This window comes from Ammospiza caudacuta, chromosome 24 (assembly GCF_027887145.1).
Source record: "Ammospiza caudacuta isolate bAmmCau1 chromosome 24, bAmmCau1.pri, whole genome shotgun sequence".
NCBI classification, from domain to species: domain Eukaryota; kingdom Metazoa; phylum Chordata; class Aves; order Passeriformes; family Passerellidae; genus Ammospiza; species Ammospiza caudacuta.
Genome location: NC_080616.1, coordinates 3,523,353 through 3,543,725, shown reverse-complemented (window position 1 = coordinate 3,543,725; position 20,373 = coordinate 3,523,353). Strand labels below are relative to the sequence as shown.

The window sequence follows — 20,373 nt, the reverse complement described above, 5'->3', positions numbered from 1 at the left end:
GTCAGACCCTGACAGGGTTTAGACCCCAAACTAAGGTGCCCCATTGGGCTTTAAAGAGGGTGAGACCCCAAAATCCAGAATTTGTGGCAACGCTCAGAAAATTCTGGCAGGACCCAATCCCAACCCCAAGGTGACCAAAGGGAGATTCCAGCCCGGCCCTTGAGACCAAACAAACCACCCGCAACCACAAGCACTTCATTTTTCCTAATAGTTTAATTAGACTTTAATGATTTATTGCTCATCTGCAAGGATTAATATTGCATTCATTAAAAATCATTCCTATACAAAATAAACCTCTCGCTCCTGGCCCCGCCGCTGCCGTCACCCCCGGGCTCCCCCAGCATGGCTTATACAGACACAGAGCCCTTGGCCGAGATTCCACCCGGGACGGGTGGGAACGGGGACCCCCGGGCGTGGGGGGCTCACAGGGAAGGGGGGATGTCCCCATCCTTCCCACAAACGCCCATCCCAGCTCGCAAAGCTGTCCCCAGGAAGGTCTGGGGGATGGTGGAAGGGACCCAGGGGATCCCTGGGATCTGTTGGGGAGCGAGGCAGGTGATCCCCAAAATCTATCCAGGAGGAGACCAGGCAGGGTGAGAGAGAGGAACAGTCAGAGGATGTAGAAGGGGATGATCTCAGCACCTCTCCCATCTCCTGGCGCCCCAAGGAGTTCTGCACACCCCAAAACCTGCAAATTCCCTGGGAAGGAGCCGTCCAGGTGGATCCCTGCAAAGGGGGGAAGGAGCAGCTCCACCATCCAGGAGGTGCCAGCAGCTCCTGCCCTCCCCTGGGTGGGGAAAGGAACAGGAGCCAGGAACAGGAACCTCAGTGGGTTGGAAGGAGCTGCCCACACCCCAGCAGAAGCTGGGAAAGGGAAATGTCAGCAGGGAGGGCATGGAGGAGGTGATGGGAGCATCCAGGACACACCAGGAGAAAGTGAGGATAACAGTGACAGGGAGCAGAGGGGCTGGGCTATGGGGAAGGCTCATCTCTGCATCCAGCTCAAAAAAAAAAATAGTGAAACAGCCCCAAAACCCACCCCAGACACCCTCAACACCACCCAGCACTTCCCAGTGGGAGATGGGAAGGCGGCCACGTCCCCAGTGCTTCCTTTTTAAAACATCTAATAACAATCTCCACCCTCTAAAACATCTCTGTAAGGATCAAAAAGGAAAAGAGGAATCAAAAAAAAACCAAATAAACAAACGGAAAAAATGTTTAAAACTCAATTAAGGTGCAGTTTGGCTAAAAAAAAAAAAAAAAAACCAACAAAAAGAAACCTAAGAGAGATGAGGATAATGCTGGGAAAGCGACCCCCATCCAGATTCAGATTAGCACCCTGAAACACTGAACTCCCCTGGACCCAGGTGGCCACCAAACCCAGGCCAGTGGCCACCAAACCTGGGCCACCTCAGCACAGGGACCTGGGCTTGGGCACAGTCACCCCCTTTGCCAGGTGTCCTGCAGGCCACTCTGCTCCCAGGGAACACCTGGAGCAGGGATCTAGCAGCTAAAACTGGGCTCTTTAAGGCAATTTAGAAGTTGCAGATAATCCACACAAAGAAATAGAAGATAACGTAGAAGATCATCTCCAGATCCACAGGGAGCCCGGCTGAGACCGACGTGGGCTGGAAAGGTGGGAAAAAATACAAAATAAAAGCCAAAAGAAACCATTGCTGCAGGAATGAAGTGCCCTTGGCCCAGCAGGAAAGGGAAAGCCCCTCCTGGAGCCAGGGCTGGGAATCAGCAGCTTCAGCCACATGAAAGCAAGAAGCAAATCCCAGGTTGTCTGGCAAGATCAGACAGGGATGCGATCATGGAAAAAGGGGAGAAAAGAAAACCTGACCTTAAAATCACAGATAAAATGTAAAAACAGGTTCTGGTGGTGGTTAACCAAAAAAAAAAAAAAAAAAGGTAAACCAAAATAAAAATGATTTTTTAAAAATAATCTCTCAAATGTTGCCTTGTGTGGTCTGGTCCTTCATGGAAATGGTCCCGTCAGTATCTAGGAGAGAAGGAAGGGACAGTGAGGGACATGGGGGGTGCTGCTGTGCCAGGGCAAGGGGCTCCCCCAGGCATGGGAGGGATTCCAGACTGGTTTGGGCTGGCAGGGACCTTAAAGCTCATCTCATTCCATGGACAGAGAGACCTTCCACTGTTCCAGTTTGCTCCCAGCCCTGTCCAGCCTGGCCTTGGACACCTCCAGGGATCCAGGGGCAGCCACAGCTGCTCTGGGCACCCTGTGCCAGGCCTGCCCACCCTCACAGCCAAGAATCCCCTCCCAACATCCCATCCAACCCTGCCCTCTTCAGGCACTGGAAGGGACTCTAAGCTCTTTTGGGAGCCTTCCAGCCCTCCCAGAGGGGCTCCAACCTTCAAAGCATCTCCGTGGCCCGCCCTGGACCCGCTCCAGCAGCTCCACATCCTTCTGCTGTTGGTGACCACGGAGCTGGAGGCAGAACTCCAAACCAAGGGGGAGCAGGGAGCTCCTGCCCCAGCAGCTCTCACCTGTAGTAGTTGGGTTTGAAAGGCCCATTTTTGTTGAGTCCCAGGTATTTGGCCTGATCGTCCGTCAGCTCCGTCAGGTGGGCATCGAACGAGGGCAGGTGCAAACTGGCCACATACTCATCTGGGAATGGGACAGGGAACAGGGGATCAGGGGTCCACACCCCACCACAACATGGGCAGTGATGACTGAAGGGTCTGGCTGGGCAGCACCCCAGATTCACCATCACCCAAAGCCTGGGCTGGATGTGCCCCTAAAGGCACAAGGAGGGCAAACTGGCCACAAACTCATCTGGGAATGGGACAGGGAACATGGAATCAGGGGTCCACACCCCACCACAACATGGGCAGTGATGACTGAAGGTCTGGCTGGGCAGTCATCACTGCCCATGTTGTGGTGGGGTGTGGACCCCCTGATCCTGTGTTCCCTGTCCTATCACCCAAAGCAGAGCTGAGCCCAAGCCTGGGCTGGATGTGTCCCTAAAGTCACAAGGAGGGATGGAAAATCCCAGAGAAGGGAGGCTGCAGGATGTGGGATGCCTCCCACGCTGCAGAACACTAACAAAGATAAAGCAAATAACCCCCACGGATTTTAAGGTCATTGTCTCTGGCTTTCCTGAACTTGCTGTCCCTCTGGAAGCATTTCCCAGCCCAGGTTTGAGCTCTTCTGACACTGCTGGTACATGGATTCCCCAGGGAAAGTCAGTTCCTTCACTCACCCATCTTCTTCGGCAGCAGGTAAACGTCCTGCTTGTACCGGCCCTCGGGGGCGTTGTAGAGCTCAATCAGAGCCAGAGCCTGTGGAGAGCACAGGGACAAGCTGGGAACAGTCAGGAATGGCCACCAGCTTGGGCAGCACAAAGCTCACAAAGGCAGAGAAGGATCTGGGAGCTTGAGGGACTGTGCAACCATTTCTAAGATGCCTTGAGAGAAAGGCTCCCACCCTGAGTACATCCCTGTCTGGGTCTGCACAATCCCACTGGAGGGATCAGAGAGCAGGGATGAGATGCCACCCAGCCTGTTTGCAGCATCTGGGCTCAACACCCCAGGAAAAACATGAGGATGGTTCAGGGTTAGCAGCTCTTCTCTTAAACCACCCAGCTGCTGCAGCACATGGGAATGGAGGGGCTGCTCCTCAGAAACTGGCAGCATTCAAAAACCAGGACAGATTCCTTCAGGACAGATGAAACTGCATCCCCTGAGTGCTGGCTTCCACTGTTGGGAACCAAGTCCAAAACACAGGCCTGTTCCCTGTCCCCTTGGGGTGACAGGAGTGAGGATAAGGGAATTCCCCACTGTCAGCATGGCTGTCCTTCCCCATGATTGCCAGTGCCACCAGATCCTTCATATTCCCGGTGCCACCAGATCCTCCATGCTCCCAGTCCCATCAATCCCCTCAGTGTTCCCAGTCCCATCAATCCCCTCAGTGTTCCCAGTCCCATCAATCCCTTCAGTATTCCCAGTCCCATATTCCCTCAGTGTTTCCAGTCCCATCATTCCCTCAGTGTTCCCAGTCCCATCAATCCCCTCAGTGTTTCCAGTCCCATCATTCCCTCAGTGTTCCCAGTGCCACCAGCCCCCTCCATGTTCTCACCCCAAACAAAGCCTTGCTTTAAGGTAAGCTCAAACCTGTGCTAGGTGGGCTTAAACACATGCTGGGGAAGCTTAAATCAGTGATAGAGGGGCTTAAACCTGTGCTGGGGAAGGTTAAACCCATGCTAGGGGGTCTCAAACCTGTCCTAGGAGGGTTCAAACCTATCCAGGGGAAGGTTAAACCTGAATTCCAGCCCAGCAGGATCTGTGCCATGAAACCACTCATTTAAAAGCTCTCCCAAAACTCGCTGTACCCAAAACACTGGGTCTGTGCCAGCAATAACTCCAGCCCAGAAAAAATGGTATTTCTGGCAGTGGTGCCACCTCAAGGACCAATCCCAGCATGTTCCCAGCTCCTTCCAAACCATCCCCACCCCTAGGCTTGTGCAGGGCCCCTCCCATTACAGACCTGCGTGGTGGCTGTGATGGAGAGAACGAAGGTGGGAACTGTGGAGCAGCTGAGGTTGAGCAGACGGCCCTGGGAGAAAGCAGGAGTCAGCACAGAGCTGGACATGCTCCCAAATCCAAACCAAACTGGGTTCCCAGATGGGATTCACCCCCATCCCCTCCCTGCACAGGGAACTAGGGGCACAGAGAACCAGAGCATTTAAATTCTGCTCCAGTTTCCACCTTAACCCTTCATTTCAAGGCAGGGGAATGTCATGGTCCTTAGAAAAGCCAGAACAGCTCCTGTGGGAAGAGGAGCCACCCAGCACCTGGGAAACCCTGCACAGATGGGGTTTGCCTGAGTGGGATGAACCCAGCTCAGAAGAACAGAGTCACATGGCACCTCAGTGGCTGCATGTGGGATATGACACGCCCGCCCTCAAGACAGGAAAACAAAAAATAAATTAAACAAATAAAAAACCCCTTTTTTGAGCCCTGAGGCTTCTCTCAGCACTTTTCCACCTGGCTAACTCTGACAGAGGCCCAAAGCACCATGGCCCAGCTCCCCACACACCTCAGCCAGCAGCACCACCCGCTTCCCGTCGGGCCAGATGACGTGATCCACTTGGGAGCGCACCCGCTCCCAGGTCAGCTCGGGCATCCGCAGGCTGGTCTGCAACGGAGGGCACAGGCTGGGTCAGGGCAGGGGGGCACAGAGGAGAGGCACAGGCTGGGTCAGGGCAGGGGCTGGCAGGGGGGCACAGCCAGAGGAGAGGCACAGGCTGGGTCAGGGCAGAAGCCAGCAGGTGGGCACAGCCAGGCGTGCCAGTAGGAGGGCACAACCAGAGGAGAAGCACAGGCTGGGTCACGGCAGGAGCTGGCAGGTTGGCACAGCCAGAGGAGCTGGCAGACACAGCCAGAGGTGCTAGCAGGCAGGTGGGCACAGCCAGAAGTGTTGGCAGGCAGACACAGCCAGGGGTGCTGGGCTGGCAGGAGGGCATAGCCAGAGGAGCCAGCAGACAGAAGGGCATAGCCAGGGGTGCCAGCAGGCAGGCACAGCCAGAGGGGCTGGCAGGAGGGCACAGCCAGAGAAGCTGGCAGGTGGGCACAGCCAGGGGTGGCAGCAGGCAGGCACAGCCAGGGGTGGCAGCACTCACACTCACAGCCCCAGGGGTGCCAGCACTCATAGCCAGGGGTGCCAGCAGAGGGGCACAGCCAGGGGTGCCAGCACTCACAGCCCCAGGGGTGGCAGCAGAGGGGCACAGCCAGGGGTGGCAGCACTCACAGCCCCAGGGTGGCAGCACTCACCACGTCAATCTCGGTGTTGGAGTGGCCCATGTTGCACACGATGCAGCTGTTCTTCATCCGGTCCAGGTGCTCCCTGGTCACCACGTTCTTGTTCCCTGCAGGCACAGAGGGCACAGCTGACCCCACAGCAGAGGGAACACAAACCCTCTGGTTTCTCCTTTCCTGAACTCGAGTCAGAGAAGCTCAGCTTGGGGCAACATCAGAGGAGCTCCCCTGGGGCTGAACCCTTGTGGCTGTGACAGAGAACATGTGGGACAAGAGCTGTCATGGAATACCCTGAGCTGGAAGGGATCCACAAGGGCCATCAAGTCCAACTCCTGGACCCTGCACAGGACACTGCCAACAATCCCACCCTGTGCCTGAGAGCATTGCCCAAACACCCCTTAAGCTCTGGCAGAACTGAGACCGTGACAATTCCCTGGGGAGCCTGGGCAGTGCCCAAATCTTTGATCTTTGCTCCCATGAATTAACCAGGCTCCAGGAGATCCTAAAATACCCTGAGAACACGTGGACAAGATGTCCCTCTGCTCTGGGCCAGGACTGTGGTCATACAGCAAATCAGGGTGAAAAGCTCCTGGCAGAGCTCAGTTGTTGTGGAAAATCAGGAGCACAGAGCAGTGAAATGTCCTCCATTCCCAGCTCCCTTGAGAACCCATTGGGAATGCTGCTCCTCAGCCTGCTCCAGCCTGGGCTATCCCTACCTGTGCAGGTGATGACGACATCCACCTGACGGATTACTTCACTCAGCTTCACCACCCGAAATCCATCCATGCTGGCAAAAAAAGGGGACCACAATGAGGAGGAGAAGCTTGTTCCTTCTCTGCCCCAGGCCATGAGGGATCTCAGCAGCTCCAAACTGCTCTGGCAGCAGCCCAGGCTCTCCTCTACCCCTCCAGGGACACCAGTGCCACAAGGGAGAGCTGTGCAACAGTTGGGGTGTCCATCCCACTCTTGGACATGTTGGATGAGCCAGGAATGTGTGGCATAGAGGCCTGAGCAGCCTCCCCAAACCAGCCAGTGAACACCTACCCAGTATCCCATCCCTGAAAGCTGCCCAAGCCCTTTCCTATCACACCCCAACAAGGTGCATGCTCTCCAAAATGCACCACAGATCCCTGGCTTCACTCCAGCCTCTGGCAGGGTTTGGAATAGCAGAGAGAGAGAGAGAGAGAGAGAGAGACACTCCTGAGCAGATGGGAGCACCTTACCAGGCCTGGAGAGCGCAGATGGGGTCGATCTCGGTGACGTACACGATGGCTCCCAGGGCTTTCAGGGCAGCACAGCATCCCTTGCCAACCTGCCAAGGCAGAAGGAGCAGTGAGGCAGGACACAGACACACCAGTGCCACAGTCCCTGCCCTAAACAGGCTGGAAGATCCTCATCTTACCCACTTGCCCAGTGCCAGGAGCAGCTCAGGATGTATCTGGTGAGTGGCACAACTGCCACAAGCCCAGTTCCCCCTCCAAGGCCAGCAGCCTCCCACTGCCAGAGGGCAGGATTAGACAGGATATTGGGAAGGAATTCTCCCCTGTGGGAGTGGTGAGGCCCTGGTACAGGTTGTCCAGAGAAGCTGTGGCTGCCCCAGCTGGAAATACCCATGACAGGAGCTTTCCCAACCCAACTCTCACAGCTTGTGCAGCCCCAGCATTGCAGGAGCCTTTCTCCAAGCAGCCTAGAGGAGCACACACTGCCCCTTGCCTTCAAGCTGCAGGATTTCAGAGCCATCCTGCACTCCTCAGGGGGCACATCCTCCATCCCATGCTGCCCATATCAGCATAGGGGACACAGGGTTCCTGCAACAGAATCTTGGACTTGCTCCCTCTCCTCAGTGGAAAATAAAAACAGAGCCCAGCTCTCCACATCACCAACCCACAGCAACACCTGGCTCTGCTGCACAGATTCTACTCAGCCCCATTTTGTGGACCAAAAACATTTCCAGAGCAATCCTCACTTATCACCCAGCTCAGACCTCAGGTCTACTGAACACAGCTGGACTCAACTCACACCCAAAGGGGAAACCATTCATGGTGAACAGGCTGGGGGAGCTAAGGGTGCTCAGCCTGCAGGACAGCAGGCTGCAGCAAAACCTTAGAGCCCCTTCCAGTATCTAAAGGGGCTTCTGGGGAGCTGAAGGGACTTTGGACAAAGGACAGAGTGACAGGGCAAGGAGGAATGGCTTCCCACTGCCAGAGGGCAAGGTTAGATGGGATAGTGGGAAGGAATTCTTCCCTGTGAGGGTGGTGAGGCACTGGATGGAACACTTCAGAAAAGCTGTGGCTCCTCATCCCTGAAGATTTCAAGGTTGAGTGGGGCTTGGAGCAACCTAGTCTAGTGGAAGGTGTCCCTGTCCATGGCAGGGGTGGAACTGGATGAGTTTGAAGTTCCCTTCCAACCCAAATATGGGCTGGAGTCTGGGATTCTCTGACTCTCCTGTTGTGAAGAAGTCCAGTAAAGTTTAGGACAGACAACAATGACCAGTACAGCTCCTGCCTGGAGAACCAGGCACCAGCCCAGAGCACTCACTGAGAGCCAGCACAGTCTCTTGGTCAAGCAAAGCTGTACTCCACTGGTGCCTAAATGAATTAGGGAGCAAATTCCTGCTGGGAAGAGCCTTTGCAGCTCCTGTCAGTCCCTGCACAGTGCTGGAAGATAAACACCCACACAACATGCACAGATGGAGGGAAGGTGGCAGCTCCCAGCTCCAGCTCTTCCAGGGTAGAATCAGTTACAAGTTCATGATACAATTTGCCTCTGCCAGAGTATTATTCCCAGGGAGAAGCTGCCTGCCCTGCTCAGTGACAGCCAGGCTGGATGCTGAACCTGGGCCAGGGACAGCAGATGGGAGCACCCGTGGGTAGTTATAACCCAGGCCAGTGTTCCCAGCAACTGTCAGCTGTGCAGCCCAGTTCATCTGCAGCAAACTGGGAAATCTGATCCCTGATCTCCATCCTCCCAGCAAGATTTCCCTGGTTATTGCTCACCAGGTTGGATCTAGTCCTCATAGCAAGGGCAAGTGGCCTTTGCACAGGGAATTGCAGGATGCTGAGCTTGGGGGAGGCCAGCACAGCTCACAGAACTCACCTCCCCATAACCACAAACCACCACTTGCTTCCCTCCAAACATCACATCCGTGGTCCTCTTCAGGCTGGGGGACAGAGAGAGACCTGTGTTGGGATCAGTCAAGCCCAAAACCAGGTCAAAGCAGCAGAGCCTGATCTCTGCTTAAGAAGCAGCCAGAGCCAAACCCACCCTGTGGAAGTCTCATGGGGAAAAGAGCTGGACTCACCCATCCAGGATGGATTCCCGGCAGCAATAGAGGTTATCAAACTTCTGCTTGGTGACAGAGTCATTCACATTCATGGCTGGGACACAGAGCTTCCCAGCCTTGGAGAGCTGGTACAGCCTGGGAGAGGGCAGAGGCAGGTCAGAGCAGACAGCAGCAACTCCCTGAGAGCTCTGGCTCTGCCTTCCCAAAGCTCCCACCTGTGCACTCCTGTCACACTCTCCTCCACAATCCCTCGGATCTTCTTGAACACGCTGGGGTATTTCTTATAAACCCAATGGGTCAGGTCCCCACCATCATCCAGGATCTGGAACAGGCAAGGAAGAACAGGGAGCAGTCAGGCCTCCCACTGGGAAATGCACTGGCTGAGGACAGGATGGGGAAAATGGTTTGGAGAAGCATCTTCAGGCACTGCTGGAGGGGCTGTCTGGGCAGAGACCTGGGGACCAGGACTCCCAGGTTCCCCAGGTGCCTGCAACTTGGGGTCTCCTCTAAACACTGAGATTCCTTAACCCTGTGTGGAGCTGCTGGATCCTGACAGGATTTCCAGCCTGGGAAGGTGACCACAGGCAGCACAAACTAACCAGGCTGGGCTCAGGACACCACATTGATGCCCAGAAAGCAAACAGAGAGGACAGGCTGTGGGAGGTGTCATGGCCCATGGACACATCACTGGTGACCACAGACCATGCACCAAGGAGGGACATCAGCTTTGACAAGGGAAAGGTCCCCACTATGAGGGGTCCCTCCCAGCTTTGGGAGGGAGAAGGCAGATGGCAGAGAGAGGAGTGGCTGGGACAGCTCCTGCAGGGGAAACAGGTCCCATTTCTTGGCTCATGGCAGCTCCACCAGGAACTGTTCCCTTGCCATTGGGATGTGCCAACTCAGGACATCATCTCTGCAGCCTGACATTCCCATGGCTGCTCCCAGCTCATTTCCAAGAGCCTCCCATTAATGGAGGTCAAATTCGAGGTCAGCAGGCTCCCAGGAACAGCCCCAGGGTGGAAGGGAAGAAGAGGAAGGGCAGGAGAAGGCTCCTTACCATGTTGGCCTGCCAGCCATCTACGTTAACACAGCGGTCAATGCACCACCAGAAATCATCCTCTGACTCCCCTTTCCAGGCAAACACAGCAACACCTGCAAGAACAGGAGCATCCCTGGTGTTTGCTGGGTGTGGCAGAGCTCTCTCCTGCTTGGCCAGCTCCAGAAACACACGGACACAAGAGCCAGGGGGGCGTGCAGAGATCACATCACTGCCACAGCAGGATCAGAGCTGCCCATCCCTCCCTAGAAGATATTCCCCCAAAATACTAATTTCCTCAAACAGAAATACAAAATTTAAAAATAACAGCCAAAAAACCAAAGAAATAATAATAAATAATAAGAAAACAATACTACTAACTAATAATAACTTGTAGTAATTATTGTAGTAATACTACTATTAGCACTAATTAATGTAGTAATACTACTATCAACTGTTTAATTCTAAACAGTATAAAAATAAATAAAATAGAATTAAAATATGGTTAAATACAAAATAAAAATATATGTTATGTTTTTATAATTTTGTATTTATTCCTATTTATTTTGTTTATATTTTATTTATACTCTATATAAAATATATCTATAAGCCCTTTATAAATATCTAAACATGTATTCATATTATACTGTATATTTTATGTGAATGTATATATTTATCTATAATATATATTATTAAAATATTTATTTATATTTCTATATAGTATAAATATTCCTAAATATAAATGATAATTTTATAATTTCAATATAATTATTATTATATATTATAGTGAATATAAAATTTTCATAAATATAGAATAAAACATAGAAATATTTGTTATATTTTAATATAAATATTTCATATAGAAACATAAACATTAATATAAATATATTTCTATAAATATAAAATGATATATATACACAAATGAATTTCCCTGGAAGGTTCCCCCGGGTGGGGCCAGGGAGGCAGGAGGGGCCGCGGGGGCTCTGGCCCAGCTGCACTCACCAGCCTCTGCCAGGGCCGCGGCCACCTCGTTCTGGGTGGAGTAGATGTTGCAGGCGGACCAGCGGCACTGCGCCCCCAGGGCACACAGCGTCTCGATCAGCACCTGCGCGACAGCGGGTGGGCCGGCTCAGGGGTAACCCGGGGGACAGGGGTGTTCCAGGGCTCGGGGGTGTCAGGGGTGTTCCAGGGATCAGGGGTGTCCTGGGGGTCAGGGGTGTTCCAGGGGTCAGCGGTGTCCAGGGTGTTCCAGGGGTCAGGGGTGCCCCAGGGTGTTCCAGGGGTCAGGGGTGTTCCAGGGATCAGGGGTGTCCAGGGTGTTCCAGGGGTCAGGAGTGCCCCAGGGTGTTCCAGGGGTCAGGGGTGTCCAGGGTGTTCCAGGGGTCAGGAGTGCCCCAGGGTGTTCCAGGGGTCAGGGGTGCCCCAGGGTGTTCCAGGGGTCAGGGGTGCCCCAGGGTGTTCCAGGGGTCAGGGGTGTCCAGGGTGTTCTAGGGGTCAGGGGTGCCCAGGGTGTTCCAGGGGTCAGGGGTGCCCCAGGGTGTTCCAGGGGTCAGGGGTGCCCCAGGGGGACAGGGGTGTCCTGGGGAACAGGGATAATCCGGGGGTCAGAGCTCTCCGGAGGGCCAGGGGTTAGGGCCAGGAGTCAGGGGTGCCCCTGGGATCAGGGATAACCTGGGGCTCAGGGGTGCCCCGGAGATCAGGGGTGTTCCAGGGATCCAGGTTGTCCTGAAGGTCAGGGGTGTTCCAAGGATCAGGGGTGTCCTGGGGATCAGGTGTGTTCCAAGGCTCGGGGTGTCCCAGGGGTCAGGGATAACCCAGGGGACGGGGATGTCCTGGGGGTCAGGGGTGGCCCAGGTGCCAGCAGTGCCCCAGGGAGTCAGGAGTGCCCCAGGGATCAGGGATAACCCAGGGGTCAGGGGTGCCCTGGGGATCAGAGATAGCCTGGGGGTCAGGGGTGTTCCAGGGATCAGGGGTGTCCTGGGTGTCAAGGGTGTCCCGGGGATCAGGGGTGGCCTGGGGGTTGGAATAATCCAGGGGACAGGGACATCCTGGGGATCAGGGGTGCCCCAGGATGCCAGGGGTGCCCCGGGGGACAGGGATAACCCAGGGTTCAGGAGTGTCCCAGGCACCAGCAGTGCCTTGGGGGTCAGGGATAACCCAGAGGTCAGGGATAACCCGGGGGTCACAGGTGCCCCAGGGGTTAGGGTGCCTGCAGCACCCCGGGGGCCAGGGGTGCCCTGAGGATCAGGGATAACCCAGAGGTCAGGGCTGTCCCAGGGGTCAGGGGTGCCCTGGAGGTCAGGGGATGACCCCGGCACGAGAGCAGACTCCCAGGGTGCCCCTGACCCTGGACAGCAGTGATGGGCACAGGAACCAAATGCCACCAGCACATCCTTTCCAAAACACATCCAGGTTCTACTGAACGTGCCTTCTCCCATTCAAAGAGATAAAGAACTTTGTTCCCCATGGAAAAGCTGATGTCCCAGCCCAGGCCCCCCAGATAAGCAGCCACTCACTGCAGTCTGTGCTGTGATGTGGGTACAGCCCACAATTTTAGCTCCAGCCAAAGGCTTCTCCCCCTGGGCTCGTTTCCTGAGCGAAATCAGAGCAGACATGTCTGCAAAAGGAAGAGAGGTTTTAATGCTGGTTCAGTCTGCAGGGTCCCCTCTCTGCCACAGCTCCCCGCCTTTCAGGGCCTCCTCCAGCCCCAAAATTTCTGCTGAAGCTGTTACACAGGTAGGGAGAAAACTCCTCATCCCTGGCCTGGCAGGTCTGGGCAAAATGGAACCAAAACATCAGTGTCATTTGTCACTTGACCAAGGGACAAGGAGAGAGGCAAGGAGGAGTCTGGGACTGGCACTGCCTGGGGAAGGCTCCTAAGGACAGTCACCAGCCCTGTGGCAGCAGGTGAAGCACCTGAACTTGAAAACAGAGCTGCCACATCTCAGAAGAGCTGCTCTAGATGTGTCTGGATTATCTTCCCCTTCTAAAAGGAGAGTTACCCAATCACCCCACTGACAATGGTAATTCAGCTTCCTACCACCCCCACAGGAAGGGGTGGGATTTTCAGCTTTGATATCTCTGAAACTGTTACAAAATCCTTGTCCATCCAAAGCCAACAAAACATTAAACCCTGCAAGAGCTCTGCTCCTGCTAGAAAAGGGGTGGGACACAGCATCAACATTTGCTGGCACATCTCACTCTTCCCTAACAGATTTTGGGGGAAGGAAACAGGACACCCAAGGCTGCTGCAGGAGTGGGAATCACCATTCCTCAGCTCCTGGTGTCCAGAACCTGCCCCAGGCCCAGAAGCCCCACCCTCCACTCTGTACCTTGCTCAGCGATCTCAATCTCGCGGCGCCCGAACTCTGCCTGTTTGATGTTCTTCACACAGAAATTGCTGCTGCCCTTGGAGTTGGTTTGCTGCTTCTCTCGGGGGGACACCTCATCATCAGAGCTGTCTGTGTACGAGGCAGCTAAACCAAAAGAGCAATGAATGAGTGTTATGCCAGGCCTTATGAACCCAGGAACCTTCTACCCTTCAGGTTTCTGCTCTGTTTCCCTTCCCAGCTTTCACTCATGGCTCAAACTACCAAGCTCCTAAGGAAAGCCAATGCCCTGAAGGAATTTTGCACTCTTTTTCTCTAGAACAGCCCAGAGGTAACAATTATCAACTGGCAATCAATCAATGCCTGAGCTTTGGGAACGGCTGGAATCATTCCCTTAGCACCCAAGTACAAACAGCAGCACAAATCCTGCCTCAGGGTGTGAGCAGCACATTCAGTGCAGCACCCACGCTGGGTTTTTGAGAGGAACACACAAGGACAAGGAGCTGGCACCTACCAGAGCTGTAGCTGTCAGTGGAAGACTGGGAGATGGAGCGGGACAGGGACCGACGGCCCGTCTTGGTCGGGAATTTAGTGAACTCCTGCATGTCATCTGCAAACTGGATTTGCTGGGAGCAAAGGAAAGAAATGCTAAATCAGGATGTGATCCTCAGGGCATGGCACCTCCCCAAGCTACAGGGATCCACAGATCTCCTCAGTCCACAAAAATTAACATCACCAAATAGAGGGCTAAAGATGCCAAAAATTAAATCCCTTCCTCTGCCTGAAAAACTGCTACCAGGTTTTTGTCACCCTGCAAGTTTGACACACCTGAAGATAAAAAGAGCACCCTGAAACATCCCCTTTAATCCCTTGCCAGCTCCCTAAGGCTCCTTCAGGAATTACTCCTTGTACAAGCCACATCCCAAGTGGAGGCAGAGCCCCTGCTCCCACAGCCCCTGCCCCAAGCAATCCCAGCAGATTTCTGCCCAAAAATGCAGCAGCAAGAAAGCTGGGGTGGTCCCAACAGATCCCTGGTGATTCCAGGCTCTTCCCCAGGATCAGAGCATCCCACAGGTTAAAAACACTGCACATACTTCCAAAACTGACACTAAAAGCACAGGAAAAAACCTCAGCAAGAGAGAACATTTCAATAAAAAGAAGTTGACATTGCATTGGCTTTCAGCCTCCTCTGCAGGACAAGATGTTTCCATTGGAAGAGAACCCCCAAAACAGCCACCTCTCTCAGCCAGAGGCAACTCAAAGCTCCAGCACCTTCCACCAGATCATCAAATTTAACTGTGTTGGGCCAAAAAGAAAGGAAAAATAACCCAAAACTGCTCAGCTGCTGCGCTCACCCCGAGTGAGCCTTACTGCTGCTCCTGCCAGTGCAAGGCAACAGAGATGAAAGGGAATCAGGGAAAGCAGCAGCAAGCCCAGCCTGCAGCCCCCTCCCTGCTGCCATGCAGGAAACCCTGACAAAGAACCCCAGCACGGCCCCTTCCCTCAGATCATGTCACTGCAGGATTTAATTTTGCCATTTAACAGGGATGAGACGTCATGGCATGGAGTGGGATTAACAAAGCATCCCCGAGACCCAGGAGACCTTGAGAGGAGTCCTAGAGAAATCAAGATGATGGAAAGAGACAGCCCAGAGCAGCCACAAGGAGGGGCTTGCAGTGCCACAGCAATCCCAAAAGCTCTCTGAAAGCTTTGATGCAGCAAACAGCCTTCAGAGGGGAGAAGAATGAAAGTATTTAGTTGAAATGATCCATTCCAGAAAGGAGGAATCTGCACAGGCTGGAGCTGGGGTGCCTGCAGCACCAGGACAGATTTTTGGGCTGGAAAACGTTGCCACAATCCTACAGAATCCCAGGAGATGGGCCAAAACCAGCATGGTATTCCACTCAGGAAGGGACAAGGGGGCATGAAACCCAAGGCTGACTCCAAGGGAGGGCAGGAGGGATGATGTGGGAGCCCAGCATCCCTTCCAGGAACTGACTGGCACAGATCAGATCCATCACCACACCCAGCCAAGCATCCCAGGCATTCCTGTAGGTGCTGCTGCTGTAAGGTTTCCAGGCAGCTCCTCCATCCTGGACACACCACAGGCCAGTACCTGTTTCCCCAACCAGGCCTCCCAGCAGAGTCCAGCTGGATTCTGATGTAAACTACTTTAATTTGTATTAGTGGAAGGAATAGGAAGGATAAATGGAGATAGAAGGTTTGGTTTTGCAATTGTTTGAGGTCATTTGGCACAGAGGCAGGATGAGGGCACCACAACCTCCATCCCCATGGGGGAACAGAGGGAGGATGCAAAGATCCAGAGGGCATCCCAACCCTATCCCCATGGGAGAGCAGAGGGAGGATGCAGAGGAGACCACAACCCTCATCCCCATGGGAAATCAGAGGGGAGATCTGGAGGACATTAAAACCTCCATACGCATGGGGGAACAGAGGGAGGATGCAGAGGGCAGGATCCAGAGGGCATCCCGACCCTATCCCACAGGAGAGCAGAGGGAGGATGCAGAGGACACCACAACCCTCATCCCTGTGGGAACTTAGTGGGAAGATCTGGAGGACATTGAAACCTCCATCTCCATGAGGGAGCAGAGGGAGGATGCAGAGGACAGGATCCAGAGGGCATCCAACCCTATCCCACAGGAGTGCAGAGGGAGGATGAGGAGGGCAGGATCCAGAGGGCATCCAACCCTATCCCCACAGAAGAGAGCAGAGGGAGGATGAAGAGGAGACCACAACCCTCACCCCCATGACAAATCAGAGGGAGGACCTGGAGGGCATTGAAACCTCCATCCCCATGGGAGAGCAGAGGGAGGATGCAGAGGCCACACAACCCCATCCCCACAGGGAAGTTGGTTCTGGGATAGAAGCACTTCCAGGCAGGTACCAATATTGTGCTCAGGGTGTGTGGCAGGAGCTGGGAGGATTCCCAACAAGGAATGGTGTGGCTGGAATTTTTTCAAGGTCTATTCCTGGGAACAAAGTTCCCCACACAGCCTGGGATAGGCTTGTGCTACTTCCACACCAGTGTATTGCTCGTGGGCACTTCCAAGGAAGAAAAAGCATCAGCAATTTCAGGACACAAGATTTCCATGCCTTCACATCAAACTCTTCCTCTGGCAGCTCATCAAACCAGAGGGTATAAAAAAAACCATTCCTCATAAAACAGCTGCTGGCATTAAAACAGCTTAAAGTGTTAGCTGAGGAATTTTCTGTATCTCAGGGAAAGGTTTCCAGGGAAGAGGTGACCCAGGAGGGGGAAAAAACAAAAGCACAGTGCTCCAGCCCAGGGTGCAGGTCTGTCCTGGCCTGCAGCATCCAGATGTGTGTGCTCTGGGACAGGGCAATTCCCTTCAGGGAAATGTGTGCAGTGGAAAAGAGAGGATGGGATAGAGGCAATTCCCTTCAGGGAAATGTGCTGCCTGCATGGTCTCAAGGAGCAAAGTTCATTTGGGATGGAAAGGAAAAGAGTGGAAGTGGAAAAGAGAGGATGGGACAGAGGGATGCTGCACTGCCCAGTCCCACAACATCCCACACAATCCACCTCCCCTTCAGGGCTCCAGCTGCAAGTGCTGAGCCAGCTCTAAGGCACAACCCCACCCTGCAAGAGAAACAACAGGTTTAGACACACGGGAATGAGGGGATTGAATGCAAGGGGAGAGAAAAAGCAAGTGCTAAGCAAACCAAGTGCTGAATTACCCCCAGTAATCCCCGCGGTGGCTTTACCAGGGCTCAGCTGAACTCCCCAGCTTAGCAAAATCTGTCCTGGCTAAAATTATCATCAAACACCACAAAGAGCACCCAAACCTGAGGAACCATGGCAGCATCCAAGCCCTCCTTGCCCAGGGGATCTCCTCTGTGTCTGCAGCACGAGGGGCAGCACAGGAGCTGGGGCAGGAACCGGAGCAGAGGTGCGTGACCAGTGCCCTCCACGTGCCCAGCTCGAGCTGCATTAAGGAGACAGAGAAAATCTCCTAATCCCTCTGCCTGTCATGGGAGCTGGAATGAACAGCATTCCCAGCTGGGGGGCTGTGGGTTTTAGTGCTCCCTGGCTCAGCAGGATTGGGGCTGTCCAGCTCTCAAGAGCACGGTGATGAATTGTATCCCAAACTTCATCCTGCTGGAAGCAGCTTTTCCAAGCGGGTGGAGCACAAAGGTTTAAGTGCAAGGAAAATATTTTTTCATCCCAGAAATTCGTGGTCAAGGAGGGAAAACAAGACAGCACCCACTTCTCTGCATAGGAATGAAGCCAGGGGTTTTCAGCATCACTGCATGCAAAAGGAGAAGAAGGGGCTGGAGATCTAAGGGGCCAAATGAGCAGTTCCTCACTCAGAACAGCAGAGATTTTGGGATATGTTCTGCAGGAAAACAGCAGGATCCACCATCTCCTGCCAAGTTCTTCCAGAGCATTGCTGGGCACTGCCTGCTCCCAGTGACACCAGCCAAGCCAGGAGGACATTTTTTCCCTTTGGGAGAACTGTGGATTCCCTTTGGGATATCCACTGCCATTCCCAGACAGATCTGACATTTCCCAACAACACCCACTCATATTCACCTCAAACCACCCTTTCCAGGGCTGGAGCTGAGGGAGCACTGTCCACCCTATTTGGCCACACATCCCAAACCACCAGGAAGCTGAAGACCAGCCTGAACAAGCTTCTCTCCAGGGCATAAGGAAAAATCCACCGAGAGCATTGGTGGGGCAGCACCAAGCCCAGCAGCTCAAGTGTCCCCAGCACACACAGCCTCGTTTGTTTAATTATTATGACACAGGGAGGACAAACAGATTGCAGGTCTGGATTGGTACCACCTCACCAAACAGGCAGCTCATGACTGCAGGGTGTGCCATCCTCCATGGCTGACTCCAAGCACCTTCCCAGTGGTCAGCCAGGAGAGCAGTGTTTGGAGCTGACAGAGTCAGAAAATTCCACTCCCTGGCTCCAGGATGAGCCCAGCATGTCCCTCTCACACAGGACAATCCCACTTTTCATTTTAACACTTCTTCCATTCCCAGAACAGCTCCAGAGAGGTCATTTAAGTTCCTTTGTTGTGCTACACATCCCTGACTGCATCCCATGCAGCCTTGGGGGAGAGCAGGAGCAGATTGTGGAAGGAACAGAGATTTTGGAAAGCATCCACCAACTCACAGCTGACATGGCTCATCAATGCACAGGCTCCACAGGGGAAAGGACACAGGCTGGGAAGCAGCTCCAGGCTCCACTCCTAGCACCCCCAAGTTTGCTTCAGCAATCCTTTTATTATTATTATTTATTATTAGGGACAATGTGAGCATCAGCACATCCACAACCATGGGAAGAGTGTCCTCCCAGCCAATTCTGTCCTGGATAAGTGGAGTGAGGACAGAAGCAGGCTCCACACATCACCTAAGATAAGCAGGAAGCAATGAACCGTCTAAAACCCTCCAGACCTCTGAGTGTGACATCCGTGGATGTGAGGACACAGCACAGTTGCCCAGGGAGGAACAGCAAAATGGGAGCAGAGCACGTTCCTACAGCCACACAAGCACCTCTAAAGCAGAAGAGTCTCTGCAACCCACTTCTGTCCTCCCAGGAGAAAGCCTGGAAGCATCCAGAGTGCTGGGACCCTTCCTTGGGCTGCAGCAAACCAGCAGCAGGGATCAGCACTACTCAGTGCAGCCAGTTCCCCTTTTTTGTATGTTCTCCCAAACAAAAACTCCCTGGCAGAGGCTGGGAGGGCACTGCTGGATGCCCATGCTGCCAAGGCAGCCCTGACGTGACCTGTCTCTTAAGTTCATAATTTCTTTGTCATTGCTGGAAATTCAGCCAGACAAGGAATGTTTTACAGCTCAAACAAGCATCCTCCTCCTCACCATCCCTGCTCCCACATGAGACAGGAGCAGCAGCTTGGAGCAGGGCTGGGTTTTGCCCACCTGGAGATGGGCACCTTCAGGTTTCAGTCTCCAAGGATTCCTTATGTGCAGAAGGACAGAGAGCTGCTGGTTGTTCCTGAGGAGGAGCTGGGTCAGGCATTTCTAAAGGACAAGTTGTTCTAATCCAATGATTTGCAGAAGCAACTCAGCATCCAGGGAGGGCAGAGGCATCCCAGGGAATGAGGCCCTTCAGCACCATCAGTCAGATAATCAGTGTTCACCTTCATTCCATGTCAAAGAGAAGAGAGGAGCAGCTTTGCTTGAGCCACTCCTCAGAGAAGGGACAGAACTGTCCCATGCTGTTCTCACAGCCACCCTAGAGAGGACTCTGAGTTTTCTGACTGGGAGAAAAGAGCAATTGCCACGTTTGCATCCCTGAGGCCATCCCAAAGCCACCAGCTGCAGGTTCGCAGTGCTCCCAGTGTGTGTCCCTGTGCTGGCCCCTGCAGCTGGCACCATGCCCACCGTGGCCATGCCAGGGCACTGGGTTTGTTTAGAGGACTTGGCTGCCCTGTCCCCAGGCCCCCTCTGCTCTGCCACCAGGCTGGGAGAGCCAGCCCCTGTTCCCACAGCACAGTGTCTAGACATGAGCCTGGGAACAGGGGACACACAGGGGACACAGATCCTGCTCCACAGCCCAACAGGACTGTCACCCTGGTTTTTTAAGATTTTCTAAGCTTTCTGATGTTGACATTCTTGTAGTGAACTTTTTCACACACTTTCGGTAAATAACTCATTGTTTTGCATTTCTTTATAGAAGAAGAGAGAGTTGATGCACTGTTGGTTTGACCAGTGTCATTGGAGAGGTGGCACTGCCACCCTCCAATCTGCTGTCACTTTTAGAAAACTATAAATGTTGGAGTCAGAAAATAAACTTCCCTTTTCTTCACCTTGAGAACAGCAGTGTGAGCTTGTGTTTTTTCATGTCCTATAGTGACACAGGACATGGATTTTTGGGGTGGGAATCAGCAAGGCACACAGGGATGGTTTTAGGGTTCTTTTCCTGGGAGGTTATCCA

At 53.6% G+C, this 20,373-nt stretch overlaps 1 protein-coding gene across 2 annotated transcripts in view; it reads right to left on the bottom strand.

Moving 5' to 3' along the window:
* Positions 1–207: 207 nt before the first annotated feature.
* AHCYL1 (adenosylhomocysteinase like 1) overlaps positions 208–20,373 on the bottom strand; it is a 30,908-nt gene continuing 10,742 nt past the window's right edge. The window contains exons 2-17 of one of the 2 annotated variants that reach the window (XM_058819612.1): positions 13,941–14,052; positions 13,430–13,573; positions 12,614–12,714; positions 11,100–11,202; positions 10,119–10,213; positions 9,277–9,383; positions 9,080–9,196; positions 8,875–8,938; positions 7,002–7,090; positions 6,495–6,565; positions 5,794–5,888; positions 5,060–5,158; positions 4,508–4,576; positions 3,225–3,303; positions 2,509–2,629; positions 208–2,005 (exon numbers count right to left, since the gene is read on the bottom strand). In XM_058819612.1, coding sequence (XP_058675595.1) covers positions 1,999–2,005; positions 2,509–2,629; positions 3,225–3,303; positions 4,508–4,576; positions 5,060–5,158; positions 5,794–5,888; positions 6,495–6,565; positions 7,002–7,090; positions 8,875–8,938; positions 9,080–9,196; positions 9,277–9,383; positions 10,119–10,213; positions 11,100–11,202; positions 12,614–12,714; positions 13,430–13,573; positions 13,941–14,052 — 1,473 coding nt within the window. In that variant the 3' untranslated portion in view covers positions 208–1,998. Of the gene's footprint in view, positions 2,006–2,504; positions 2,630–3,224; positions 3,304–4,507; positions 4,577–5,059; positions 5,159–5,793; positions 5,889–6,494; positions 6,566–7,001; positions 7,091–8,874; positions 8,939–9,079; positions 9,197–9,276; positions 9,384–10,118; positions 10,214–11,099; positions 11,203–12,613; positions 12,715–13,429; positions 13,574–13,940; positions 14,053–20,373 lie in introns of those variants that run through there. The other variant, XM_058819613.1, reaches the window with a different exon arrangement.